The sequence below is a fragment of the Melozone crissalis genome, unplaced genomic scaffold (assembly GCF_028551555.1).
Source record: "Melozone crissalis strain CALT ecotype California unplaced genomic scaffold, PUWL_Pcris_2 ptg000042l_1, whole genome shotgun sequence".
Classification (NCBI taxonomy): Eukaryota; Metazoa; Chordata; class Aves; order Passeriformes; family Passerellidae; genus Melozone; species Melozone crissalis.
Genome location: NW_026535820.1, coordinates 14,119,809 through 14,143,053, shown reverse-complemented (window position 1 = coordinate 14,143,053; position 23,245 = coordinate 14,119,809). Strand labels below are relative to the sequence as shown.

The window sequence follows — 23,245 nt, the reverse complement described above, 5'->3', positions numbered from 1 at the left end:
ACTATGAGAAAATATTAACATCAGTTGACAGCTGAAAGTTGGCAGTCATTAGCTTATGCATGTGTAAAAAGTTCAAAACTGGAAATAATGATTCATAGTAAATACCCTCGAAAGCAATGGAAAGAAGCAAGGAAATCTGTGGAGAAGACTAATGTAATACTCATTAGCCAGAAGTTCAAGTTTATCTTCAGCAACTACTACACTCTAAATCATCACATAAAAATCTTGCAAGAACTTTCTGGCAAACACCATAAAATATTATTCTTATTTTTGTCTACAAAGTTGAGTGCTTTGGTGAGGGATGGTTTAAAGTCAGTCCAAAAATCACTCCCATTTTCTCCCTTGTGTCCATACACAAAAGATGCTATTTGTGCCAAATAGATCATTTGTGTCAACAAATTGACTAATTATGTAAATCTTTTGAAAATATTGAAATTTTTGGAACATACTAGGAATAACTATCATTTTCAGAAGAAGGCAGAAGATACTGCAAGAGCTCTTTTAGTTTGGGATATGATTAAATATAGTACTACTTGCAAATGAAGAAGGCAACCTTTTTAATGTAAAATCATAGGTGAAAAAAATCAACAGCAGTACGCTATGGAGCTATTTCAAGAGAAGATTTAAAGAAACCCATACTAATTTAATTATTTTAGGAAAAAAGGAAACCTAGCAGTTGCTAAAAACCTGTATAGATAGACACTAGAACAAGCCAGTCCTACAGAGATTGAAATTAAAATTTTAAAATAATTAAAAATAATTTTTTAAAAATAAGCTTAGATTATCACAATGGTTGCATCTGAAATTCTTCAATAACCCCCAAAAAAATCTTATGAAACATTGAATCAATGTCAATCAACAAAGGACTAGTATATGAACATGTACAAAATAAATTTCTAAAAATTAAAAACTAAATTTAAAAAATCAATTTCAACCAGCAAAAAACAGAAAAGCAACAAGAGTCTTTCAGTTCAAATACAGAATCTAAAAGGAAAATAAAGATAAATAAAGGTCAATTACTATACCAGAAAGGGAAGGAAGTAGCACATGATGTGATTCAGATACCTCAGTATTCTGAGAAAAGTTCAGATGTGATCAGATGACTACAGAGTTTAAATTAGAAAGAAACATCAAATGGTAGGACAGTATTTAGATAAAGCCTTTAGATAAGGGTGGTTTTAACTCCATGGGGCATGATGAAATTCCATCCAGAGTGTTTAAAAAGAAGCTATAGTAAAACCTGCAGTATTGGTACTATCAAAAGCACACAGGAGATGAGTGAATAGAAATCAGCATTTTTTCCCCTGTCACTGGTGGGGGACAGGAGAAAGCATCTCCGTAAATAACTGCACTTATTAATCACTAGTTCCATCCGTGTCTAGCAGGCTGCAATAAAACATATTTATACAACCCACAAAATAAGAAAGCTGAGAAAGTAAAAAACATTTTGAAGAAGAAAATCAGGGAAAAACTAATTCAACAAATGATGTAGACACAGAAACCAATAAAGTAAAATTAATTTAAAGTAATAAAGGATGGTTTCTTACTGAAGGAAAAATGAAGCATGCAAAACAAAACAAGCAAAATCTGGCTATGCTGCCAGGTAGTTTTACAGTTTATAATGGATTGCACATTAATATGAGCCAACAAAATGTAATTGTACAAAACCAGAAAATCTCATCCTGGAATGTATTAACTGCTGCTGTGTGGGAAAAAAACCTAAGTTTTCCAAAAACTAATTTGTTTTATAACCAGGATTGAAGCCAGCTATGATGCTTTAGAAAGAAATCAAATTAAGGACAGTCTACAGTGCAAAGAATTCAAGAATTACAAGAGCTTTAGAAACTATGCAGTCTAGAAAGGTTGGGATTATCAGTTTGTCTCTAAAGGAACAGACAATCAGATTCTTGCACTGCTCTATATCAAAAAATGGTGTTTTGCTTACAAATTACAGCAGCACTGCCCAACCAATGGGTTATAACCTGTTCTACTGAGTCGCACAACAAAGGCAATAGCTGTTCCTATTTTAAGAGCCTATGTACTTATGTACTAAAATCAAATATGATTTTACCATGCTCCTTTCCTGATATAAACTTGACAAGCTGATGCAAAGAAGAGAAGATATACTTCTGTAATAACCTTAGACTAATTAAACATGTCAAAGTATACATGATTCAACACTTTTTCTTGCCTGGCTATCTCACACTTCCTACAACATTTCATTAAATTAAAAGACCTTCTGAGATGCTTTATTTAGATTATAATTAGAAAGAGAGATGATGATTAAAAAGTCATACATGAAAACCAAAAAGGGAAACACATATCCCTTGATTGAAAAGCAACTTATTCGGTGAATTATTTTCTATTAAAATTATTATTTCTCTATTAAATTAAACAGGATAGAAGAAGTACAGAGCAATTACTAACAAAAAAACCACCAACAAAATAAAAATATGGTAAAAGCAGAGCAGTAACAAGGAGATCTATAGAGAAATTACTAGTAGAATATTACTAGTAGAATGACTTAGTTTTGAACTAATCTGACAGAATTCCAACTGCCAGATACCCTGAAAGTGACATAAAGAATACTAATTATATACATTTTTCAATCAGCAGAAACATCACATCTTGTTTCTCTGATTATCCAGATTTGCCATTTGCTGAAATTTTTATGTTTCCAAAAGTAGCTAAAAATTTGCTATTGAAATAATTCGGTTTTATTTGTTTAGATGTTCAATAATATCCAAAAAGGTGATTTTGAAAGTCAAACCCTATGTCTGGAGGAAAAGAGGTTGAAATAAGGGTATTATCATGCCATGGGGCTAATTACTACCTGGCTTAAGACAGTTTTCTATATGATTTAGTTTCATAACAGCAACTGATCCATACTTTTGGCTCCATGTCTGTATATTTAAAATATAAAACAAAGCTTAGAGTCTGACATTATTGAGAAGAAACACAGGTAACATGCACTGTTTGTGTTTTCTTCAACAGATAAACTCAGTTGAGATTAAAAAAATATTATAATGGAATCTAGATTATCCTAATAAAATCTTTGAAGAAAAATTGATCAGATTTCAGTTCAGCTGCCAGTAACCTTTTTTGGTATGATATGGATCTGAACTGCTATATTAGATATCTAATAAATTGCTCATGCTGAATGACAGCCCACAGATTAGGCCAGGTGTCTAAAAGACAAGAGGTTAGAATTCTGGAATGCATTACAAATAACTTCAGAAATTATGTGACATTTTCTCTCTTACAAATCAGTAGTTCAATTATTTGATTTCAAATTAGTAAAGATGATTAAAAAAGAGACCAAAACTTCAGTAACACATTAGTTACAGGTAAACTTCTGCTAAGCATCATTGTGCATTATCAGATGTATTTTATTCATTAATTTCTGTTATATACTTAGACTCCTTACAATTATATTTTGTATTAAAAAAACTGTGTTTTGTTTAAAAAAAAAGTTTCATTTACTAGATAAACTTTCAGGTCACTTTAAAACTTACTCATGTAAGGCAGTTTCTCTGGACAAGGCTGATAAGGAGAGTAGGTGAAGTTCTCTGGAAGATACATTGTTGTTTGAGCAACACAGTCACTAGAATTGCTTCCTTCAGGATAATCTTAAAAAGAAGAATTGATTTCTGTAAAAACCTATGTTACCCACTGAAATTGTAACTCATCATCATGCAGGTGAGAGCATTAATTTTTAGCTAACAAATTCCCAGCAGCATGATTTTAAAAGCATTTTATTACTCTAGAGGAATAATAATTAAATACAAGTATCTTTCTTATAGCTAATAAAAATATTTCCTACTGAAGTGAACTGATAAATAGTAACTATTTGACCTTGACTCCAATTTCAGAGAAGAAGGATTTGGGTCTAAGTTTTCATAATCAAGCTATGTCATTAAGGATTGGCTTTTTTTAAAAATTGAAAAAAGAGGTCTTTTAAAAAATACATTAAAAATATTCTTACCTGTGCCATTCAGTGTAGTATTTTTGTTAGTGTACAGTCTTATCATGTGTCCTATTGTTTTTACATTTTCTCTCAACATTATACCACGAGCTTGCACCATAAAGAGATATGTGTTTGCTGATAAAACAAAAAAGCAATTTTGAATTTGTATTAAAATATTGTATTTCCAAATTATTCCAACATACATCTACAATGTGTTTAACATTTTTTACTGCGTCTGAATCCATGACGAACAATAATTTTTTGAGATGAAGGTCCACAGAGTGAAAACTAACAACAACAATAGAAAAGAATGGCTCTATTCAAACCCAAAAACTACAGATTATCAATACACATTTTATATGACACTTTCATTTCTCTTTAACTAACAAAAAGCAACTGAGAGTGACAAGAAAATTTAATTTACCAATAAAACATTTTCATATGTAGATACACATCTCATATATAGATCTACAAAAAATAATTTAAATATAGGACAAAAAAAGTCCAGAAAATCTTTTAGACCCATATAATGGTTCCTTTTTTACTCGCTACTTAACACAACTTCCAGTCAAAATGTACTGTTTATTCATTCAGTCCAAACAGCTGCTTTGTTATACAACTGTTACAAATCTCTGCCAATCTCAAAGTATTAATGTTTTATAATTATACATGAAATATTTATTATAGGCATCAAGAGTGAGTAAATCAACATTCTGAGTAATTAAGTGACTCAGTAACAACAACAGCATGAAATATTCCTCTGTCTCAATCTTGCACCCAAAGCCCCAAATACGATCTCAAGACATTTCTTTGTATTCAACAGAAGTTAGTAAGGTAGAAATGAAGCTGCATTTATATCTGAGTGAGCAAATGCCTACTCAGGACTCAAAGAGCTAAAGAAATATTGCAAAGGGAAGGACAAATGGTCAAAGGGATCATCTGTCACTTCACCTACATTGAGCACCCAGTTCTCTGGGGAATATTTGGCTCCCTGTAACTAGCAACCACCCTAACAACAAAAAAATGCTCTGCATCTTTGAGGGCAAGAACCAACATACCAGGGATGAAAAATAAGTAAAAAGACTAAAGAAAAGTTAGAGAATTATCTCAGGAACTCCATCAGATGGCCCAGCACCAGTGGCATGCCACAAGTAACTCCAGATCAACCAACAACTTATTATAGCCCAACACAGAGAGCCCAGAGCCAAAGAGAGCTGTGTATGAGGGACTGGGGGCATTTCCAGAGGAAAACACAGTGATTAATTCCACAATATTAGCAAACAATACTACCAACACCCACAGAGATAAAAAAACAGCTTAATCTTTCAAGGAATTGTATTTCAGAGTCCTGCAATAATGTTCTACTATTAAATGAATGAATGGGGAAGGCTGTCCTGGCTTTCAAAGAACTCCTTATTAAAACAAGGAATATTGACAGCTAAAAAGAGGTTCTGAACATGCCAGGTGCCATGAATGGCATGTACTTCTCAAACCCTTGGCCAGCATGACTAACTGCATGTGTTAACAAGAGTTTACATGAGTGTAAACATGTTTACAGCTGCTACAATCCTGAAGTTATCTCAACACTTTGTGGCCACCCAAACAGAAGCAAAATAAAACAAAAAAGCTACATCCTTAGCCTGACAACAGGTAGGAAATCCCAGAAGAACGATTCTTACCAGGATTCAAGACAACAGATAACATTCAGATTTCTTTTCACAAAATTTACACAAAAACTTCTCAAAATTTTAACCCAATTCATGGAAAGTACCACACTGTGGTTCAAATTGTTTCATTCCATTTGTAGTTTTCCATTCAGATACTGGGATTTTTGGCGTGTCTCTACAAAGCATTTCAAGGAATCTGTACAATTCATTAATTCATATATGAAGTTACCTACTCAAGAAACCTCCTCCTTTTGGAATCAAAATACAGGCATTTTGATCTGTTCCTCCAAGAACAATTATTTACCTTCAAACAAATAATTTCAAAATTCAAGGTTTTTTCCTGAAAGTAAAATCATGTATATATTTGCCTTTCAAATAGGACCAAAAATTCTTAAATAACAAGAAATTTATTTCTTCAAACTTTAATATATTTTAAATTGGTATCATCTTTTCCCCCAAATAAGCTTTTTTCTCCCATAGGTACAGCTCTTCTCTTCAATATCTTCCTATTCCAACACTAAAATAAAGTGGGTTTTTAAATATAAATCCATTAGTAAATACTGATTTCAGAGCTAATCTCTGGAACACTGTGTGCTTTTATTCTTCTTTTTAATGTGATACCAAAAGCTAAAGTCATTTGAATTTTTAACTCTGCAGAAGGTTTATAGAGCTTTCAGCAGGTTTATAGAAGGATAATTCACATAAACCAGGTGTGGTAGGTTGATGTGACTAACAACTAAGTCTCCACTAAGTTGCTTGCTCACTCCCCTGGAGTGAAATGGAGGAAACAATAAAAAGGGCAAAAGTCTTAGGAACCTGATACAGTAAAGAATGGAGAGTAAGAACTTTCAAACAAGTCCACAACAAAACTAAGAGGCCAAATAAATGTTCTCAATTTTTATGGGAAATGTTATTGCAGTCCAGATAATGTAGACATAAACCTTGGAAAAACAAGATCTTCTGCAAGAGCACCTACATGTTCCCTTTAGTGAAGTACTTATCCCTTCTGACACAGAGGAGAAAATTTGAACAAACACACAAGACCTTTGTGAAAGTTAGAAAAAGCATTTGTCTCAAAATAGACATCATGAAAAGACAATTGAAAAAACCCAACCAGGTAAAGCCTGCTGCCACCTTGGCTTAAGTATGCAAGAGCTGCTCTTGCTGCCAGGAAGATCCAACCTTGCCATGTTTTTATCAAGTAATTCTGGTAGTCTACTTCCTCTTTCTTGCTGAGCTGCTTGTCAACTCACTATCCAACTTTACACAAATACAACAGGAATTCATCAGGAATGAAACATTGTCCTTTCTGGGCTGTCTTTTACCTTCTGGGCTCTCCAGCACAATCACAGTTACAAGGAGTTCAGATCTCCTCAGTTCATTCCACCATCATTCAGCAGCTGCTTAGGTAGCAGCAGATGCTTGAACAGCCAATTAATTACATCAGAAGCTAAAACATCAGGAAAAAATCAAATATATTAATTTATTCCTAAAAAGAAATCTCATCTGCTGGTACAGGTTTGTTGGCAAAGAGCTGTGACAAAGAGTGCAGCTCAGGTGCCACACCAGACAGCAGCAACAGCAACAAAGTATTCAACCCCCAGAGGCCAAAACAGCAACAGAGAAATGAGGCTTTTCTTCCAGTGAGGTGGGGGATGACTGACAGCAGAAGGCAGCCAGATAAAACTCCAAAAGGTTCCTGGTGTGCCCTGATGGCAACTTCCTGCCACAAGCACCCGAGTCAGTGAGGGGAAGTGATCTGCAGAACCTCATACTTACCAAGGAGGAGAGATTCATTGGGATATGAAGATCAAAGGCAGCCTTGGCTGCAGAGATCATGACATGGTGGAACTCAGGATCCATGGGGCAGGAAGAAGCAAAAGAAAGATCACAACTCAGGACTTAAGAGAGCAGACTTTGGCCTCTTCAATTATCTGAGTGGTGGAGTCCCATGGGATAAAGCCCTCAAGTGAAGATAGGGGCAAGAAAGCTGGGTAATATTCAGGGATATTCCTTCAAGCTTACAAGAGATCCATGTCAACAGCTATGAAAACAGGTAAAATGCCAGGAGGCCTGCATGGATGAACAAGGACCTCCTGTGAAAAAACCCAAACAGAAAAATAATTGAGTGGGAAGAAGCCATCACAGAGAATGCAGGAGGAATACAGAAAAAATACTTGAGCATCCAAAGATGCATTTAGGAAACCTAAAGCCCAGATGGAACTGAGTCTGGCCAGGGATGTCAAAGACAGCAAGAAGCATTTCCATAAGTACAAAAGTGATAAGAAGAAAATTCAGTGAATACATTGCTCCGTGAGAAAGACACACAGATAAGTCTGCAATACTCAATGTCACCTTTTCTCAATTTTTATTAACAATACCAGTCGTCAGAAAGGGCAACTCCCTGAGACCAGTGTGGAGCAAGGAAGTTGTACTCTTGCCCTTAGTGGAAGAGTTAAGCAAACAGGACACAGGTTAAGTCCGTGGGCCCTTATAGGGTATACCAAGTGCTCAGGGAGATGGCAGATGTCATTGCACAGCCACTCCTGACCATCTTTGATCGATCATGATGAGTGGAAGAAGTGCCTGAGGACTACAGGAAAGCAAATGTCACTCCTATCTTCAAGAAGGAAGACCCAGAGAAATACAGGCTGATCAGCCTCAGCTTGATCCCAGGGAAGGTGATGGAGCAGCTAATCCTGGAAACCATTCTTCAAGTACATAAATGACAAGAAAATCATCAGAAACAGTCAACCAACTGGGAACCTTCTCTGATGAAAGACAGATAAAAACAGATAAGGAAAGAGCAGGGGGCATTGTCTACCAGGACTTCACTAAGCCTTTCACACTGTATCCCATAAGACTCTCATAGACAAACTGTTGATGTACAGGCTGGCTAAGCAAATGGTGAGCTGGATCAAAAGCTGACTGACCAAGCCCAAAGGGTGAGGTCAGTGACCAGTGATGTAGCCCAGGGGTCAATACCAGGTTCATTCCTGTTTAACACCTTCATTAATAATCTGGATGACAGGCAGAACAGAACCTCACAAAGTTTATTTAAGACACAAAAGGGGGGTAAGTAGCTGGTATGACAAAGGGCCATGCTGCCATCCAGAGGTACCTCAGCAGGCTGGAGAAATGTGCTGACGTGGACTTCATGCAGTTCACAAGGAACAGTGCAAATTTCTGCATCTGGGGAGGAACAACCCCAGATACTACAGTATGCTTAGGGGCATCCAACTGGAAAGCAGCTTGACAGAAGAGGCTTTGGAGGTCCTGGTGGACATCAAGTGGAACACGAGCCAGCAATGTGCTGCAAAGAAGGCCTACAGCATCCTGGGATGCAATAGGAAAAATGCTGCTAGCAGGTCAAGGTGATTATTCACAGCCTTCACTCAGCACTGTTCAAGCCACACCTCTTGTGGTGTCCAGTTCTGAGCTCCACAGTAGAATAGAGAAGAACATGGACATCCTGGAGAGCATCCAACAACAGGCCATTGAAGAAGACAAAGGGACTGAAGCATCGCTTCTATCAGGAAAGGTTGAGAGAGCAGGGATTGTTGATCCCCAAAGAGAAAGTTCAGGGGTCACATTAATGTGTACAAAGGGCAGGTGTATGTGTACACAATGTCTGTGAAGGGAAGGTGCAAAAAGGGACAGAGCCAGCCACTTTTCAGTGGTGCTCAGGGACAGAACCAGAGGCAGTGGGCACAAACTGAAACACAGGATGTTCCACCTGAACACCAGGAAACACTTCTATACTGTGAGTGGGACAGAGCACTGGCACAAATTGCTCACAGTGGTTGTGGAGAATATCCTCAGAAATATTCTAAAGCCTTCTGGACAAGGGCCTGAGCAATTGGTTCCAAGTGGTACTTCTTGAGTAGGGAGGTTGGACTAGATATTCTCCAGAGATCCCTTCCAACCTCAACTAATCTGTGATTTTTCACCTACTTTTGTCTTTCTGCATTTGTACTAACCATCGCTGTCACAGTGCCAGGCAAAGCACAAACCAGGAAGGCAAAATTTCACATGTAACCATAGAAAACATCTAACAATGTAACACCTAGAAGCAATTTTATTCATATTCTTCTTATTTCACTGCAAATGGTTCATAATAAGTAAGAAAGAGAATTTTTGACTCCAGAGACATAGAATCCAGGCTGTCGCACAGTTTACATGTTAATCAGATGGAAAGTGCAGTGAGGAATATAAGACAATACACACACATAGTACACCTTGGAATCAATACTATACTCAGTGTTCCATCTCAAGCAACTGCAAGTGTCAGCTCAGAGCTCATAACTAATTCAGATGAAGTTTTCCTATCAATTGGTCCAGATCTGCATCAGCAATCATGAACACACAGCCCCATGTCAATAACCAAAAGTCCTAGTTTGAGGGCATTATTTAAAAATCATTCTAATAATGTACATTACAGCATTAAAGGGATCATCCTGTATTTCAGAGGACATATTAAAAGTATCAGATGAATCATTTTTTCTCTTAAATTTTTATAGCTCACTAGTTATTAATAGTTTTATCTGCTAGACTGTTGGGGAGGGCAATGCATTAATTTTAAAAGTATAAAAAAATGTAAAAATGGCTCAATGTTTTATATCAGGTGGCTTTTTGTTATTTAGGTATTCACTTGAAGACTATTTACCCCTTTTTTTAAAGAAAATTAAATCATTCACAGATCACTCTCCATTAGGGAATCAAGCTCCTTCCAAGCAGTACACCAAAAAATCAAAGCACTTCTCACAATACTGCATTTAGTTTATCATCCCACAATTTCACAGGAAAAGCACAAGACTCATTTTTATATAGAAACTTAGTAAGTTATCATGCTGTACTCGTACACCAAAGCAAAGCCAAAAAAATATGCCATGCACTTTGAAGCAACCAATGTAGTAAAATATATACAACAGGACAAGTGAGTTTGAAACTGGGTCAATGACTGACATTCTGAACAGGACTAGGAAGTTAGAAATGTGATGACTTTAAAAACACAGAAGAGTACTAATTATTACCAAAAATTATTTTTAAATACCAAACAAAAATGGACAAACTTGGAGGCCACAAACTTGATTTTCAAATGCAGCTTTCATTCTACCAAAGCAAAACCAGAAAACCAAGGCCAAACAAACCCAACCACATTGGAAAAAGCACTATGTCAAGAATATTTTCAAAGCAATTAACAAAAAGTTAGCATGCCCCTTTAAAAAAAAAATGATCTATCATCAGAGCAGTTATAGCAACGTTATTTACTGATCTTCCCGGGAAAAAAAATGCTGAAAAACTCAGATAGGAAATATTTCATAGAGAACCCATGGATTCTGCAAGATCCAAATATGGTAAACATGGCTTTACAGGCAATAGGTCTTGACAAATTACCATTTCACCATTGCCCTTAAAGTTACTCATCTGCTAGTCAACACCTGTTTTCATGGGACTTCTGAAAAGCAAATTCAACATATTACATAAAAATTGGTATGGATTCAAACAGGTTAACAGAAAGGTCTCCACTAGTAATTGTAAATGGGGAATCATCTCATGGGAGCATTTCTAGAACAAGTCCCACAAGGGTCTCTTCTTATCTCAAGGTTATAGGATATTTTTCTCAGCAATACTGGAGTGAGAAATACTCTATTGGCAGAGTTCACACATGGCAAATTAACACAGAAGTGTTAAAGATTAAATTCTATGATTAATCTAAATAAACAGTAAATAGATTGCTGAGATTGCTTCTGAAATATCTCAGTTACAATTCCAGGAGCTAGAATAGTCTCTGCAGTATAATGACTTTAGTCTGTGAAACTGATTCATTAAACAATTTAGCTATGAAGGACAATATCCCAAGTAATGTAAGACTGCTGTAAACTGGTTCCTATTCAACAACGGAAATCTACAACAAGCATCAATAAATGCTATTGCAAGTGTCCAACTTCCTTAGCACTGTATTTATTTTCACACATTTGTTGTTAATCAGAAGTTGTTTTTAAAACAGATACAACAGCATGAAAAAAGAAAAAACTTTATGCCTTGAAATATATTCTTTACTTGATTTGTTTTTCAATATTCAATAGCAGTTTTGCACTATTTGTAAAATAATAATAAATCCAATCTTATGTCACAGGGATAGTGAGACTGCATTTGAGTCTGTATATGTATACCTCCTTATAAGAAAAATCTTAGAAAGACATAAATCACCTCAATCTGTTGAAAAAAAAAACAAAAGCTACCAGTGTTTCTGGTGGCTAACAGTGATCTTTCAAATGGTGCAGATGACAAATCTGTATCAGCTGCAACAGAGAAGCTCCAAATTGTTTTTTCAATACTTCAGACAACCTCTGTATATTCTCTGCAACAGTGGATATGTCAAATAGATGAATCCTCTGACTGCAAGCCTGAGGAATTGGATAAATATCAGTTCACTGTTTATTGGGAGACAGCAAATGAGGGGATCTCCATTTACAGTGAAAAAATGGAATCAAAATTTCTTTCCCTAACAGTAGTTTTAAGCATAATAAGGATATAATGTTCAATAAAATTTCTAACATAGTTGATACTATTCTATCCTCTCAGGCTCTTAGTTGATTATACAGTAAGCTGTAGAATAATTCAATAAATGCACAATGAACTGAAGGTAAAGAAGGACAAGCACAAATCTAAGAAAGTGAACTGACCATTGGCAATACCTTGCAAAAAAGCATCTTTTGTATTTTAAAGTCCTGTACCCAATTTCTGCACTGTGCTCACAAGAATCTAGCACTGGATCCCACACAAAGCATAATTATTTCATGCTGCTCCCCATAATACGATTGCATAATTTGAATACAAAAGATTACCTAAGAGTAAGAGCTATAGAAAAGCAAGTAAAAATAGTCACTTGTAGAAATAATCTTATTAATCAAAAGTCAGTAGATAAGCTATCTTTCACCACAGACAGATGTGGAAATGGTTAAAGCTTTGGCCCTGTCAGTAAGACATCCAATTCAGATGTCCCCCATAAATGTCCCCAGGGTATACAATCTCTCCTTCTCAACCCATGAGAAGAATGCATTCAAATTACTGGCTGGTTAAAGTGAAAACTCATTTCACATGATGTCTCATAATTACTTTGTCCTTGTGCAGTTAGCTGCACACCATAAGTATCTGGGGTTTTTTTCTGTTTTCTGACTAAGAACCACATCACAAAATGAATACTGATTGAAATCTTACGCAAGCAAGTTCCCTGACAAATAACAAGTAATACCTAAGTGCTTTAGGAAAACTATCAGATAAAAATGCAGAACAACTGATTCAGAAATAAATATGCATGTTTAGTCAAAGTTAATCTGTTGGTAAAAGTGAAAGACAGTCATGAATGACAGAGCTACAATAATTTATTCTGAATCAAGTGCTAGGAATGACTGTGCAGGGCCAACATAATGGAAAAGTCTTTGCGCCTCCCAGACCAAGGCAGAAAATGTGCCCGTGACACTCCCCGAGTTCAGGGGGTTCAAGGAGCTCAAGCACTTAGTCAGAATGCTGAGGAACATTTGATCACTGGAAATCAGAGATCAAGCAGAGTGTTTAAACCTCCATTTCCCCTCTGCACAAGAGAAAAAAAGTCCCTATTAATCAGAAAGTAAACCACAATTTCACAGGTAAAGGATTTGACGATAATTTGTCAAAGTGACATGAAATACTGCAATGCAAGCAAGAAGAAGACCTCTGTAGATAATGAAACTACTCCTGCTCCAAATGAAGCCTTTAATAACAGGTTAATTTAACAATGGAATATAGCTGAAAATAGCTCCCAAACAACAACCAGTTCTGTAGTACAGGCATTTCCCTGCAGAAATTATGAAACAATGGGACAGACAAGTTTCATTTACTCAAGAAACTTGTAAGAGACCCATGAGAATAATTCCCTAGAAAGAAATAAAAGAAGGCAATAACAGGGAAAGAAAAACACTAACATGAACATCTACCACACCCTGCAAAACTCATCAGCCTTTTATCAGATACTTCCACACAGCATGAGAAACAAGCAAGTTGTATTAGTCCTATTTCAGTGCAGCAAACCTATACAGGCTCTATTACAAAACCCTCAGACAAGGTATTACCAGCCACCTATCATTGTGGCAAGCACAGTCAACAGTATCCTGCCCTGTACTGGCAACAGTATAACCAGCACATCGATAGGAGCAATTGTTGTCTCTTCAGCTTGTAAAATCATATTTGTCCAGTTTGGGCATCCCAGTAACAACCAAACATTAATACCAGAACAAGCCCAGAGGAAACCTTCCAAAATCGAGCATATTTTGTACAAGCAGAAACTAAAATAAATGGGGTTTGCTCAGTCTGAAATAAATGGCTAAGAGGAGGGTGCATTTTTTTTTTTTGCTGTCTTCAGCAATACAGTATTCTTGTAAAGAGAAGACTAAACTGAGCACTTGAAAGTAGTCAGTCAAAAGACACAAGGAAATGAACATAAGGTGGGCTATTACAATTACATACTACAATTTTGTCACAGTTGTCTGACCCTGGAACAGGTTTCTGAGAGAGACAGCAAAATCTTCATCCCCGGATTTATTCCAAAACTCAAGTGGACACAACTGAGAAATGTGATCCAGTAGGATCTGCTTTCAGCAGGAGGTTGGATCAGGTGACTTCCAGGTGCCCCTGCCAATCTAAATTATTCTGTAATCAAACAGCAAGTCTTTAGAAATGCCACAACTGCCACAGATGCCAGTAACAAAGAATACCAGCACAAAGGCTGTCCCCATATTTATGGGCTCAGCACCTGAAAGCCATGATAAGCATTTATCTTGCCGACAGCATTTTCAGGACTCTTTCCTCTATTTCTGCACAAGTTCAAAAAGGAGTGATATCATTCTTCCTATTAGGAAAACTAGTAACAGAACAGGAAATAGATTTATATAAAATTGTGAGCTAAAACCAATAGACATTATTCCAAGTTCCATGCAAGCTGCCTTCTGGTTAGGACTAACAAAAAAGTAGCAAGATTTTAATGAAAGAAGCAGAAGACCACAAGAGAGAAAACATGAGCTGTTTTTTCCTCTTCAAACTCATTTCACCCTTCAGGATTCTTAGTTACTGATGTCAAAGCAGACTGCATCTTCTTTGATCATTGCACTGTTTCATAACCAGTTCTTATTTCAACTGCATAGGTCATTATGTCCAAGGTAGACAAGCTAGAATCTCAGAATAAGCTGAGTTGGAAAGGACCCATCAGGACCATGGAGTGCAACTACTGACCCTGCACAGGACACTCCAAGAACGTCACCATGTGCCTGAGAACGTTGTCCAAGCACTTCTTGAACTCTGTCAGGCTGGTGCTGTGACCTCTTCCCTGGAGAGCCTGTTCCAGTACTCAAGCACTCTCTGGCTGAAGAACTAGACTGCAATCGACTACAATATGGAGAGCTCTAAGAGACTCTTCCTCTCAATCTGGCAAAGGTTCTCTGCTGCAACAAGACAGAAAGGGATAACCCAGGGATGAATAAGAGATCATTTTCTGAGATCTGTCCAATGTAATTTCAGTTATAATGCTGAGGGCAAATGGGAAAAACAGCAAAAAAAGAATTGTCTCTTGCAGTACTCAGATTGGTTTGGCAGTGAAATTAGACCAGCAAATGCTCTCCCTTGGTCACCATTGCCTTGTTAATCTGTCTTATTCTCCTAATCTTTGGATCCTTTCCACGATGTAAACTCAAACCTACAAATTGGTTCTGGATAGCTGTCAGGACCAGACAAATTATTTGAGTCCCTTTTATTACTACTTTTATAGATAACACTGAAAAAATCCCCATGTTGGTGCCAAATATTCCTGCTCTTATCTAGCCTCTTCAGCCTTTAACTAATACATGAATATTTGCAACTTTCAATGAAGTTGCAAAATCACAGGCTATTAATTCAAGATCAGAAATTTCAGTTTCTGCTTTTACCAGAGGAGTACAAAATGAACTACTGTCACTAAAAGTGGTCATTCTAGAGAAGCAGCACCTCTTATCTGCTTTTATTGAATACTTAAGACTATCTCACAGACTCATTTAAATGATTTTTTAAATTTTAAGCATTTTAAATGCTTTTGACCATTTTAACTTGCTATCCTATCCATTGAGGTTTTCCTCTGAAACATCCACTGAATTAAACAAGAAAAATTAAAATTAGAAAAATATTTGTCTTCTCTAATTAATAGTTAGAAATCATTCTGCTGTCGTGTTTCAGCTCCTCTGATTATCAAAAGACTACCAGGGTGCTGAGGTAGGGTTGCAATCACCTCTACCTCATCCAATCATCTGTGCTTACAGAAAAAGGAAAAGCAGGCACAAAAACAATCCCAACATAGTGTATGAATTCTTCTCAACCATTTAAGCCATACATATTTTATTTAAATTGCAGTACTATATGTCTTCATCTCAAAACACGGAACCACATCTGAAAACGTGAAAATGTGGTTTTCCTCCCCTTGTATTCTGAAGTACACGGAATAATAAAAGCTTCTGTTTCCCAAAGAACTAACATTCTGAGGGGTCTCTTCAAAAACAGAACAGTGATATTATTGCAATATCTGGAATTATTGTGCAAATGAAAACTTTTAAACATTAGACAAATAATTAAATACCTTAATATAAGTAATTCCGACTTCTTTCTTCTAAACAAATTGTCAATACTTCAAGTTGATCTAAACTCCATTTGTTACAAAATTTACAGTTTTGTCCAAAAAAAATGCAGTAACTCTATTTTCTAAATAGTTTGAAGGACAGAGGGAATGTGACAGTGACCTCTTTGAGAATTCTTCCAGTGCTAATGGCTTGCATGTGCAGATGTCTTTTCCCTTTGATAAGCCATTAATTGCTTGCTAAGGGGGACTCCCACTCCATTAGCCCATAAGAATTCAAAGCTTCAATCAACTTTGACATCTCACAAAATCATTCTGCTGCATAACTTGTGTATTTTTCCTCTCCCACCTTACAGTACACTGCTGCTCCATAAAACATTTGGGAGTCCAACTTCTCCCTCTCTTTTCAGTTCCTCTGACTACCATAAAGAGAAGCCAGCCACGGAGCAGCTCCAGTTCCCTACAACACAATTAGTATTTTCTTTGTCTCTGACACTGTGCCTTGTATCTTTTTGAGGAAGAAAATGTTCTGGTGAACTAAAATATCTTCAGTAAAACACATCTTTACACAGAAATTACAGCAGATCCCAACCATTTATGACTTAAATGCAGAACATTTTTAATTAAAAGCTGCTAACAGGTAAGGTGGCTGAGCTTCAATAAGCAACCTTTAGCCTTCCTTCTCTCCACACACAGAATCAGCCTTGACTTAGATGTATCTGCTTCATTACACACAGTAAAAATGTGCAAGTACAGTGAAATATTCTATTCTATCACAATAAGCAAATGCCATGAGCATAAGATTATTAGATGAATCATCTGCCTGTAAACTTGTGTGCTCCTAAGTGTTCTGAGACTCTTCTGTTCTTACAACTTACATTTTCACTATACTGCCAGGAAGCTTGTTAGTTTTTAGGTAATATCTGACCTTCTTTCTCTCCATTCCACACAGTAACATTTTAAGGAGCAATTCCTGGGAAATCAGCATTACATCTGCAGGCTGATAGGCTGAGATGTAAAACTTTCCCACTGCCCTTCACCATTTTCTCTATTCTCTTTCCCAAGATCCTTCAGACCAGCAGAGGACAGCAGCATTTCAAGATGGACCTAAGAAGTGTCAGAGACAAGGAATAAGTTCATTGTTGCCTGGTTTTGACTTAAGCTGGATGAGTTCACACCATCACCAGATAGAGTTAGGGCAGCACGGCATTGATCAGTGGCTGGAAAGAGCTGTAATTTCACAAACTCATGTAACTACCCAAGATTTTTGTTAAACCACATCTTGAAAAGGCCAACTACAGTATTTGTGTCTGAGACAACAAGAGAGACTAGTTTGAGTATTATTCTTTTTTCCCTTAGGGTTGACCAGATCTAATTAACCTACCCCAAGAACACTTTTCGTACATACTGTTGATTTCATTTCATTCCTGGTACAAAGGAAGCTGAAAAGATGTGTAATTCCCAATAGCTGAGCAGAAAGATGAAGTCAGAAATTTAAAGCCTCATCACTAAAGGCTCTGATTCTGAGCAAGGGACTGCATAAGCCTTGCTTTGTGAGACAAGGTTCTTCCTAACAAAGTAGCCATTGGGAAGAAACATTTAAGTAACAAAGTAAAACTACAGTAGCATACATTATATTAGATGTTATAAGTTTTACTTACAAAGATGTAGAAACTGCACTCAGCAATATAAATCATGTATCAATTACTTGCAATGAAAGTCTACTTTATGTATGTGTCCTGTATCAGCATTTCAAAGACCTAAGATGTCTAAGTGGACATCAGCATCCTTCTCACTTGGAAAACTACACCAGATCCCTTTCAGGAGGAAAACACTGACAGACAAGAAAGTTCTGAACTCTAATCCTATAAATATATCTTCTAATATTTTTTTGTATTTACTTGAACTAGAAAAATAATTGGCAAACTTGTAAATATTATAGGAAGTACGGAAGTAAAGGAAAACCACAGAATGATAGGTGAACTATATAAGAACTATTTAGGTATAGAAGCAACAACTGCACCTTGAAAGTGTTTACAAGTTAAATAGGAGATAGTAAACAAGACGGAGCCAAACAACATAAAGACACAATCAACAGGAAACAATTCCTGAAGATTCAGTGACCACACCAGTGTGGACATTTTGTAGTAATGACTGCAGAGAGAAGTTTTAAGCACTAAGGATGAAGAGAGAGATGATTTGGCAAGTATTTAGGTAGCACCTGATAAGCAAGGAGATGTGCAGAAATATGTGGCAATGTTCCCTGGGGAAAAAAAGGAAAACATTCCCTAATCAAGGAACACACAACACAAGGAAATCCCACAGAGCACCATACAGGATACCACTGGCCTTAGCTCTGGGGTAATGCTAACCAGTTTTAAAAGGATCTTCCACTGAGAAAAAGCCTGATGGTCTCCCAGTAACAGCAGAAGAGCGAACTAAGGAAACCAGCAAATTTTTTTGGTTTGTGTTAGAAACAAATTTGAACAGTTGTTTTATGAAGCTTCTTCTAAATCAGAGTGTTTGTCTCCCTCTGAAGTGATTCCTTCAGAAGCAGAAGAGTTACCAAACTGTAAAACCTGCGAAGAGAGATCCCTCTAACAGAAGTAAAAAAACAAATATTCAAACTGGTCCTTCATTTTTATTCACACGGGCTTTATTATTAATGCAGTTACTAACAATCTGAAAGATTAACACATTTAAGTGACTCCAGCAGTTTTGCAGTGCTTTCCCAATTCGTACCACTGTAACACGACGAAACGCTGAGCCGCTTCAGTGCCTCGCTTTGCCAGCCGGAGAAGCAAGGGCAGCATCCACCTACCTCGCGATGGCAGATGAACCTTCTAGAGCGTTTGAAAGCCGCAGAACAAAGATGCGGGATCCGCGCACGGTACCGCCGCCCCCGCCGGCCGCCCCGACCCTTCCCGGGCGGGCGGGATCGCGTTCCCACAGCCGAGCCGCCCCTGGCCCGGCGCCGCCCGTGCCCTCTCCGCCGCGGTGCCAGCCCGGGGGAGGCGGGCGCGCCCCCGGTCCCCGCCCGCAGCCCCGCTCCCCGCGGGGGCGGCTCCGGACTCACCGATCCCGGGGGCCACATAGATGAAGTAGAGGCAGGACGAGGAAAAGGAGAAGAAGAAGATGAAGGCGAGCATGGAGCGGTTGGAGACGCGCAGCACCTTCCGCAGCAGTGGCATCCTCCCGCCGCGCCGGCCGCCGGCCGCTCTCTCAGTCCCGGCGAGCCGCGGCGGCGCTTCCGAGGGGGAGGCGGCCCGCTCCTCCCATGGATCGGGCGGCGAGAAGGTGACGAGGGGGCGAGGGGAGCTCCCGCCCTCCGTCCGTCTCCAGGAGCGGGGCTGGCAGGGGCAGCGCCGCGGCGTGCGGAGGAGGGCGGGCGGCGGCGCTTTGTGGCCGCTCCTGCTGTCTCCTCGCGGGCGGCCGCGGCGGCGATGCCCGCCCGCCTCCGCGCTGCGCCTCCGGGCGGGCTGAGCCGCCGCCGGAGGGAGGGGCCCCCTTAGCGCTGCCGCGGGGCTCGGGGAACGCTCCCGCCGCTGCTCACATGCCGCCGGGCGCCGCGGCCACCCGCGCTCCCGCCTGCAGTCCCCGTACTAGCGGCGGCGGCGGCCGCAGCAGCAGCAGCATCCCCGCTGCGGGCGAGCAGAGTCACCTCCGCGGTGCGCCCGGCCCGGCCCGGCCCGGCCCGGCCCCACCTCTCCCGCGCCGCCCCGCACCAGGAGGAGCCGCGCGGCCGCTGCGGCGGTTGTGGCGCGCGCGAGCCCCGGCGCGGCGGCGGCACTGCGGGACTGCAGCGGGCGGGCGCGCGCCAGCCCCGCCCCCGCGGACCCGCGGGCCAATGGGAGCCGAGAGAGAAGCGAGCCCGCGGCCTCCGATTGGCTGTTGCGCCCGCACCGTTGCTATCAGCGGGCTGCGGGAGGGGGGCAGGGAGCCGTGAGGCGGCTCGGCCGAGCCCCGCGTCGCGCCCCGCCCGGCACTGCCGCTGTGTCAGGCCGGCATGAGCGCACACCTTCTCCGTGCGCAGTCACCTCGGCCTTGTGCGGAACACAAGGGGCCGGGTTCCTGCCCTGCCCGTGCCCGCTTTCGAGCGCTGGTGCCCGCCCTTCCCCTCCCTTCTTCAGGTGGCTCTGCCGCTGTGCCGCGGGTGGATGTCGTTGTGCTTCCAGGTGTTTTAATGCAGAGCGGTTGGAAACGGGAGTCAGGGCTGGCAGCTTCTCTCATGTGAGAGCTGGGCCTGCTTAGTCTTGAGAAGAGATCTGAGAGGGGAACTCCTAATGGTGCCAGATTCTTCCCAGGGGTGCCCAGCGACAGGACAAGGAGTAATGGCCATAAACTGAAACACAAGCGTCACCTCAACATGTAAAAGAGGAATAACCTCTTTACATTCAGGATGGCCAAGCACTGGAGCAGGTGCCCAGGGATGTATGCCATGGAGGCTCCCTCTTCAGAAGGTCATTTAAAACCCACCTGGATGCAGTCCTGTGTAACCTGCTCCAGGTGACCCTGGCTTGGAAGATGGTCCCTCCCAACAATAACAATTATGTGGTTCTGTCTTTCTGCCGCCCAAGAGTTCTCCATAGAGCAGAATAGGGAGCATTGCCTGAAGATTTGGCTACACTTGTACTTTAGGATTTGCTGAATTTAAATGTGATGCTCTACACACTCCATGACCAGTTCACTCAAAAGTTGGCAGCAGTAGCTCCATATCGATCCTCTGCTCTTTCTTGCTTTGGCAATGAACTTGGCTGCCACAAGTTGCTGGGCGATAGGGTTAAGCCAGTAATTGCTCCGTTCCTCTGGAGAGTGCTATCATGGATAGATGTGTGCCAAGGGGTTAGCAGCAGGCCAGGTCCCACCTGGGCACACTTGATGTGGCAGCAGGATCCATTTGCATAAGAATCCAGGTCTGTGTTGTTAGTGTATGTGGAGTTCAGTCAGGCACAGGGCAAAAGAATGGAAGTACAGAGTTTCCCCACTCCCTCCCCACATTACAATTTTGTCTCAGTCACTGCACTATGGTTTTTATGCAATAAATATTGCTGATGGCTTCATCTTGTTTCAGAAATCATCAAATAGTCATAGAATGGTTTGAGTTTGAAGGAACCTTGAAGACCATCTAGTTTTGACCATCCTCCCAGGGGCAGGGACATCTTCCACCGGACCAGGTTGCTTAGAGCCCAGTCCAGCCTGGCCTTAAACTCTTCCAGAGTTCAAGAGCACTCACAACTTCACAACCTCTTCCAGTGCCTCACTGCTCTCATATTAAGTGTTAGCTATTTCTAATATCTAATCTAAACCTGTCCTCTTTCAGTTTGAGGCCATTCCCCCTTATCCTTTCAATACATGCCCTTCATCTTGTTTCAGTAATAACAGAGAGAAATTATTTTGCCAAGGCAGCACAGCTCGTGGTCAAGTAGAGCTTATCCTTTAGACTGACAGAGAAACCTTATAACTTCCTTCAGTCATGGGCAAACTGCTTCAAAACACTCTGCAGGCAGACATATCATATTTTTTAACCACAAATGTAAAACCTCGAGTCAGTTGATGTGTAAACGTCAGGGCTAGAAATACAAAATGATTGGTTAACCAGTGAGGTAGTGATGCAAATAACTGATAGTAAAACCAAAAGCAAATGCTTACTTAGTCAAAATCTTGCTGGATGTTGAACATTTATTTGCACAGTGGAACACAGTACACCCAATAACAATCTATAGCCACATCATGGGCTTCCCTGATTATCACTGATGCAGAGCATAGACAAGGATTTCCCAGTAAGGGTTATCATAGGAGAGAGAGAAATTCTGTTCCTTGAGCTCTGAAACACAGACTTGTCAGTTATGTTTTGATGGATGTTATTGCAATGGGTATCTGTGCAGGTTTTAGGTGGGGTGGTGTTTATTTTCTTCACAGTGGCTCATAGGGAATATGTTTTGGATTTGGGCTGAACACAGGGTTGATAATACAGATACTTATTTGTTACTGCTGAGCAGGGCTTGCACAGAGCCAAGGCCTTTTCTACTTTTCATACTGCCACCATGGTGAGGGGACTGGGATTACATGGGAGATTGGGAGGAGACAGCTGGACAGGTGGCCCCAAGTGACCAAAGGGATATTCCAGACCATATGACATCATGCTCAGCATGCAAAGTGGAGGGAACAAGAAGGAAGTGAGGGATATTTGAAATGACAGTGTTTGTCTTCCCAAGTTACCTTTACATGATGGAGCCCTGCTGTCCTGGAGATGACTGAACACCTGCCTTCCCATGGGAAGCAGTGAATCAATTCTTTTTTTCTTTTTTTTTTTTTTTTTTTTTTTTTTGCTTTGCTTGTGTGCACAGCAATTGCTTTCCCTACTAAGCTGTCTATCTCAGCCCAGGAATTTTCTGACTTCCACCCTTCCAATTCTCCCCCCTCCCACCCCAGATTCTGCTGGGGGGAGGATGAGTGAGCAGTGAGCAGCTACAGTACCAGATAGAGGGATAGATTGTGGGATGTATTTTGTCACAAAATTGTTTCTGAGTTGCCAGTAACTGCTATGTAACTTGACATATGTAATTTATTTTATTGAGCAGAATGCAAAACTAGCCATAGGAATACAACAATGAACATTTATTTACATATATTATTTAAAGTTGAAGCTTAAGCTGACAGTAATATAGGACATTATCTTGGGTTTATGGAGCAAAAGTGTACTGTATTTTTATGTCTTGTTGCTGTCTCACATTAAAGTAAAATGTATTTTATATGTGAAATGGCATTATTGCTACTTTATTTTTATGTATTAAAGTGCTTGATTTACTCTGCCACCTGGAATATCTGAGTATTCATTGGCTCATGATTCTCCCACATTTCACTTTTATTAGACTTTTTGATATGGTTTTAGATCTGTTTCTATGCTGTAAGCATAGGGAATGACGTTAGAAGATCAATATGATGACAACTCACAGAATCTTATCAGATACAAGA

At 39.7% G+C, this 23,245-nt stretch overlaps 1 protein-coding gene across 1 annotated transcript in view; it reads right to left on the bottom strand.

Moving 5' to 3' along the window:
• Positions 1-19,690, bottom strand: part of B4GALT6 (beta-1,4-galactosyltransferase 6) — a 30,200-nt gene extending 10,510 nt beyond the window's left edge. The window contains exons 1-3 of the mRNA XM_054284624.1: positions 19,347-19,690; positions 3,986-4,102; positions 3,516-3,629 (exon numbers count right to left, since the gene is read on the bottom strand). Of these exons, the coding sequence (XP_054140599.1) occupies positions 3,516-3,629; positions 3,986-4,102; positions 19,347-19,461 (346 nt within the window). The 5' untranslated portion in view covers positions 19,462-19,690. The remainder of the gene's footprint in view (positions 1-3,515; positions 3,630-3,985; positions 4,103-19,346) is intronic.
• Between the last annotated feature and the right edge of the window lie 3,555 nt (positions 19,691-23,245).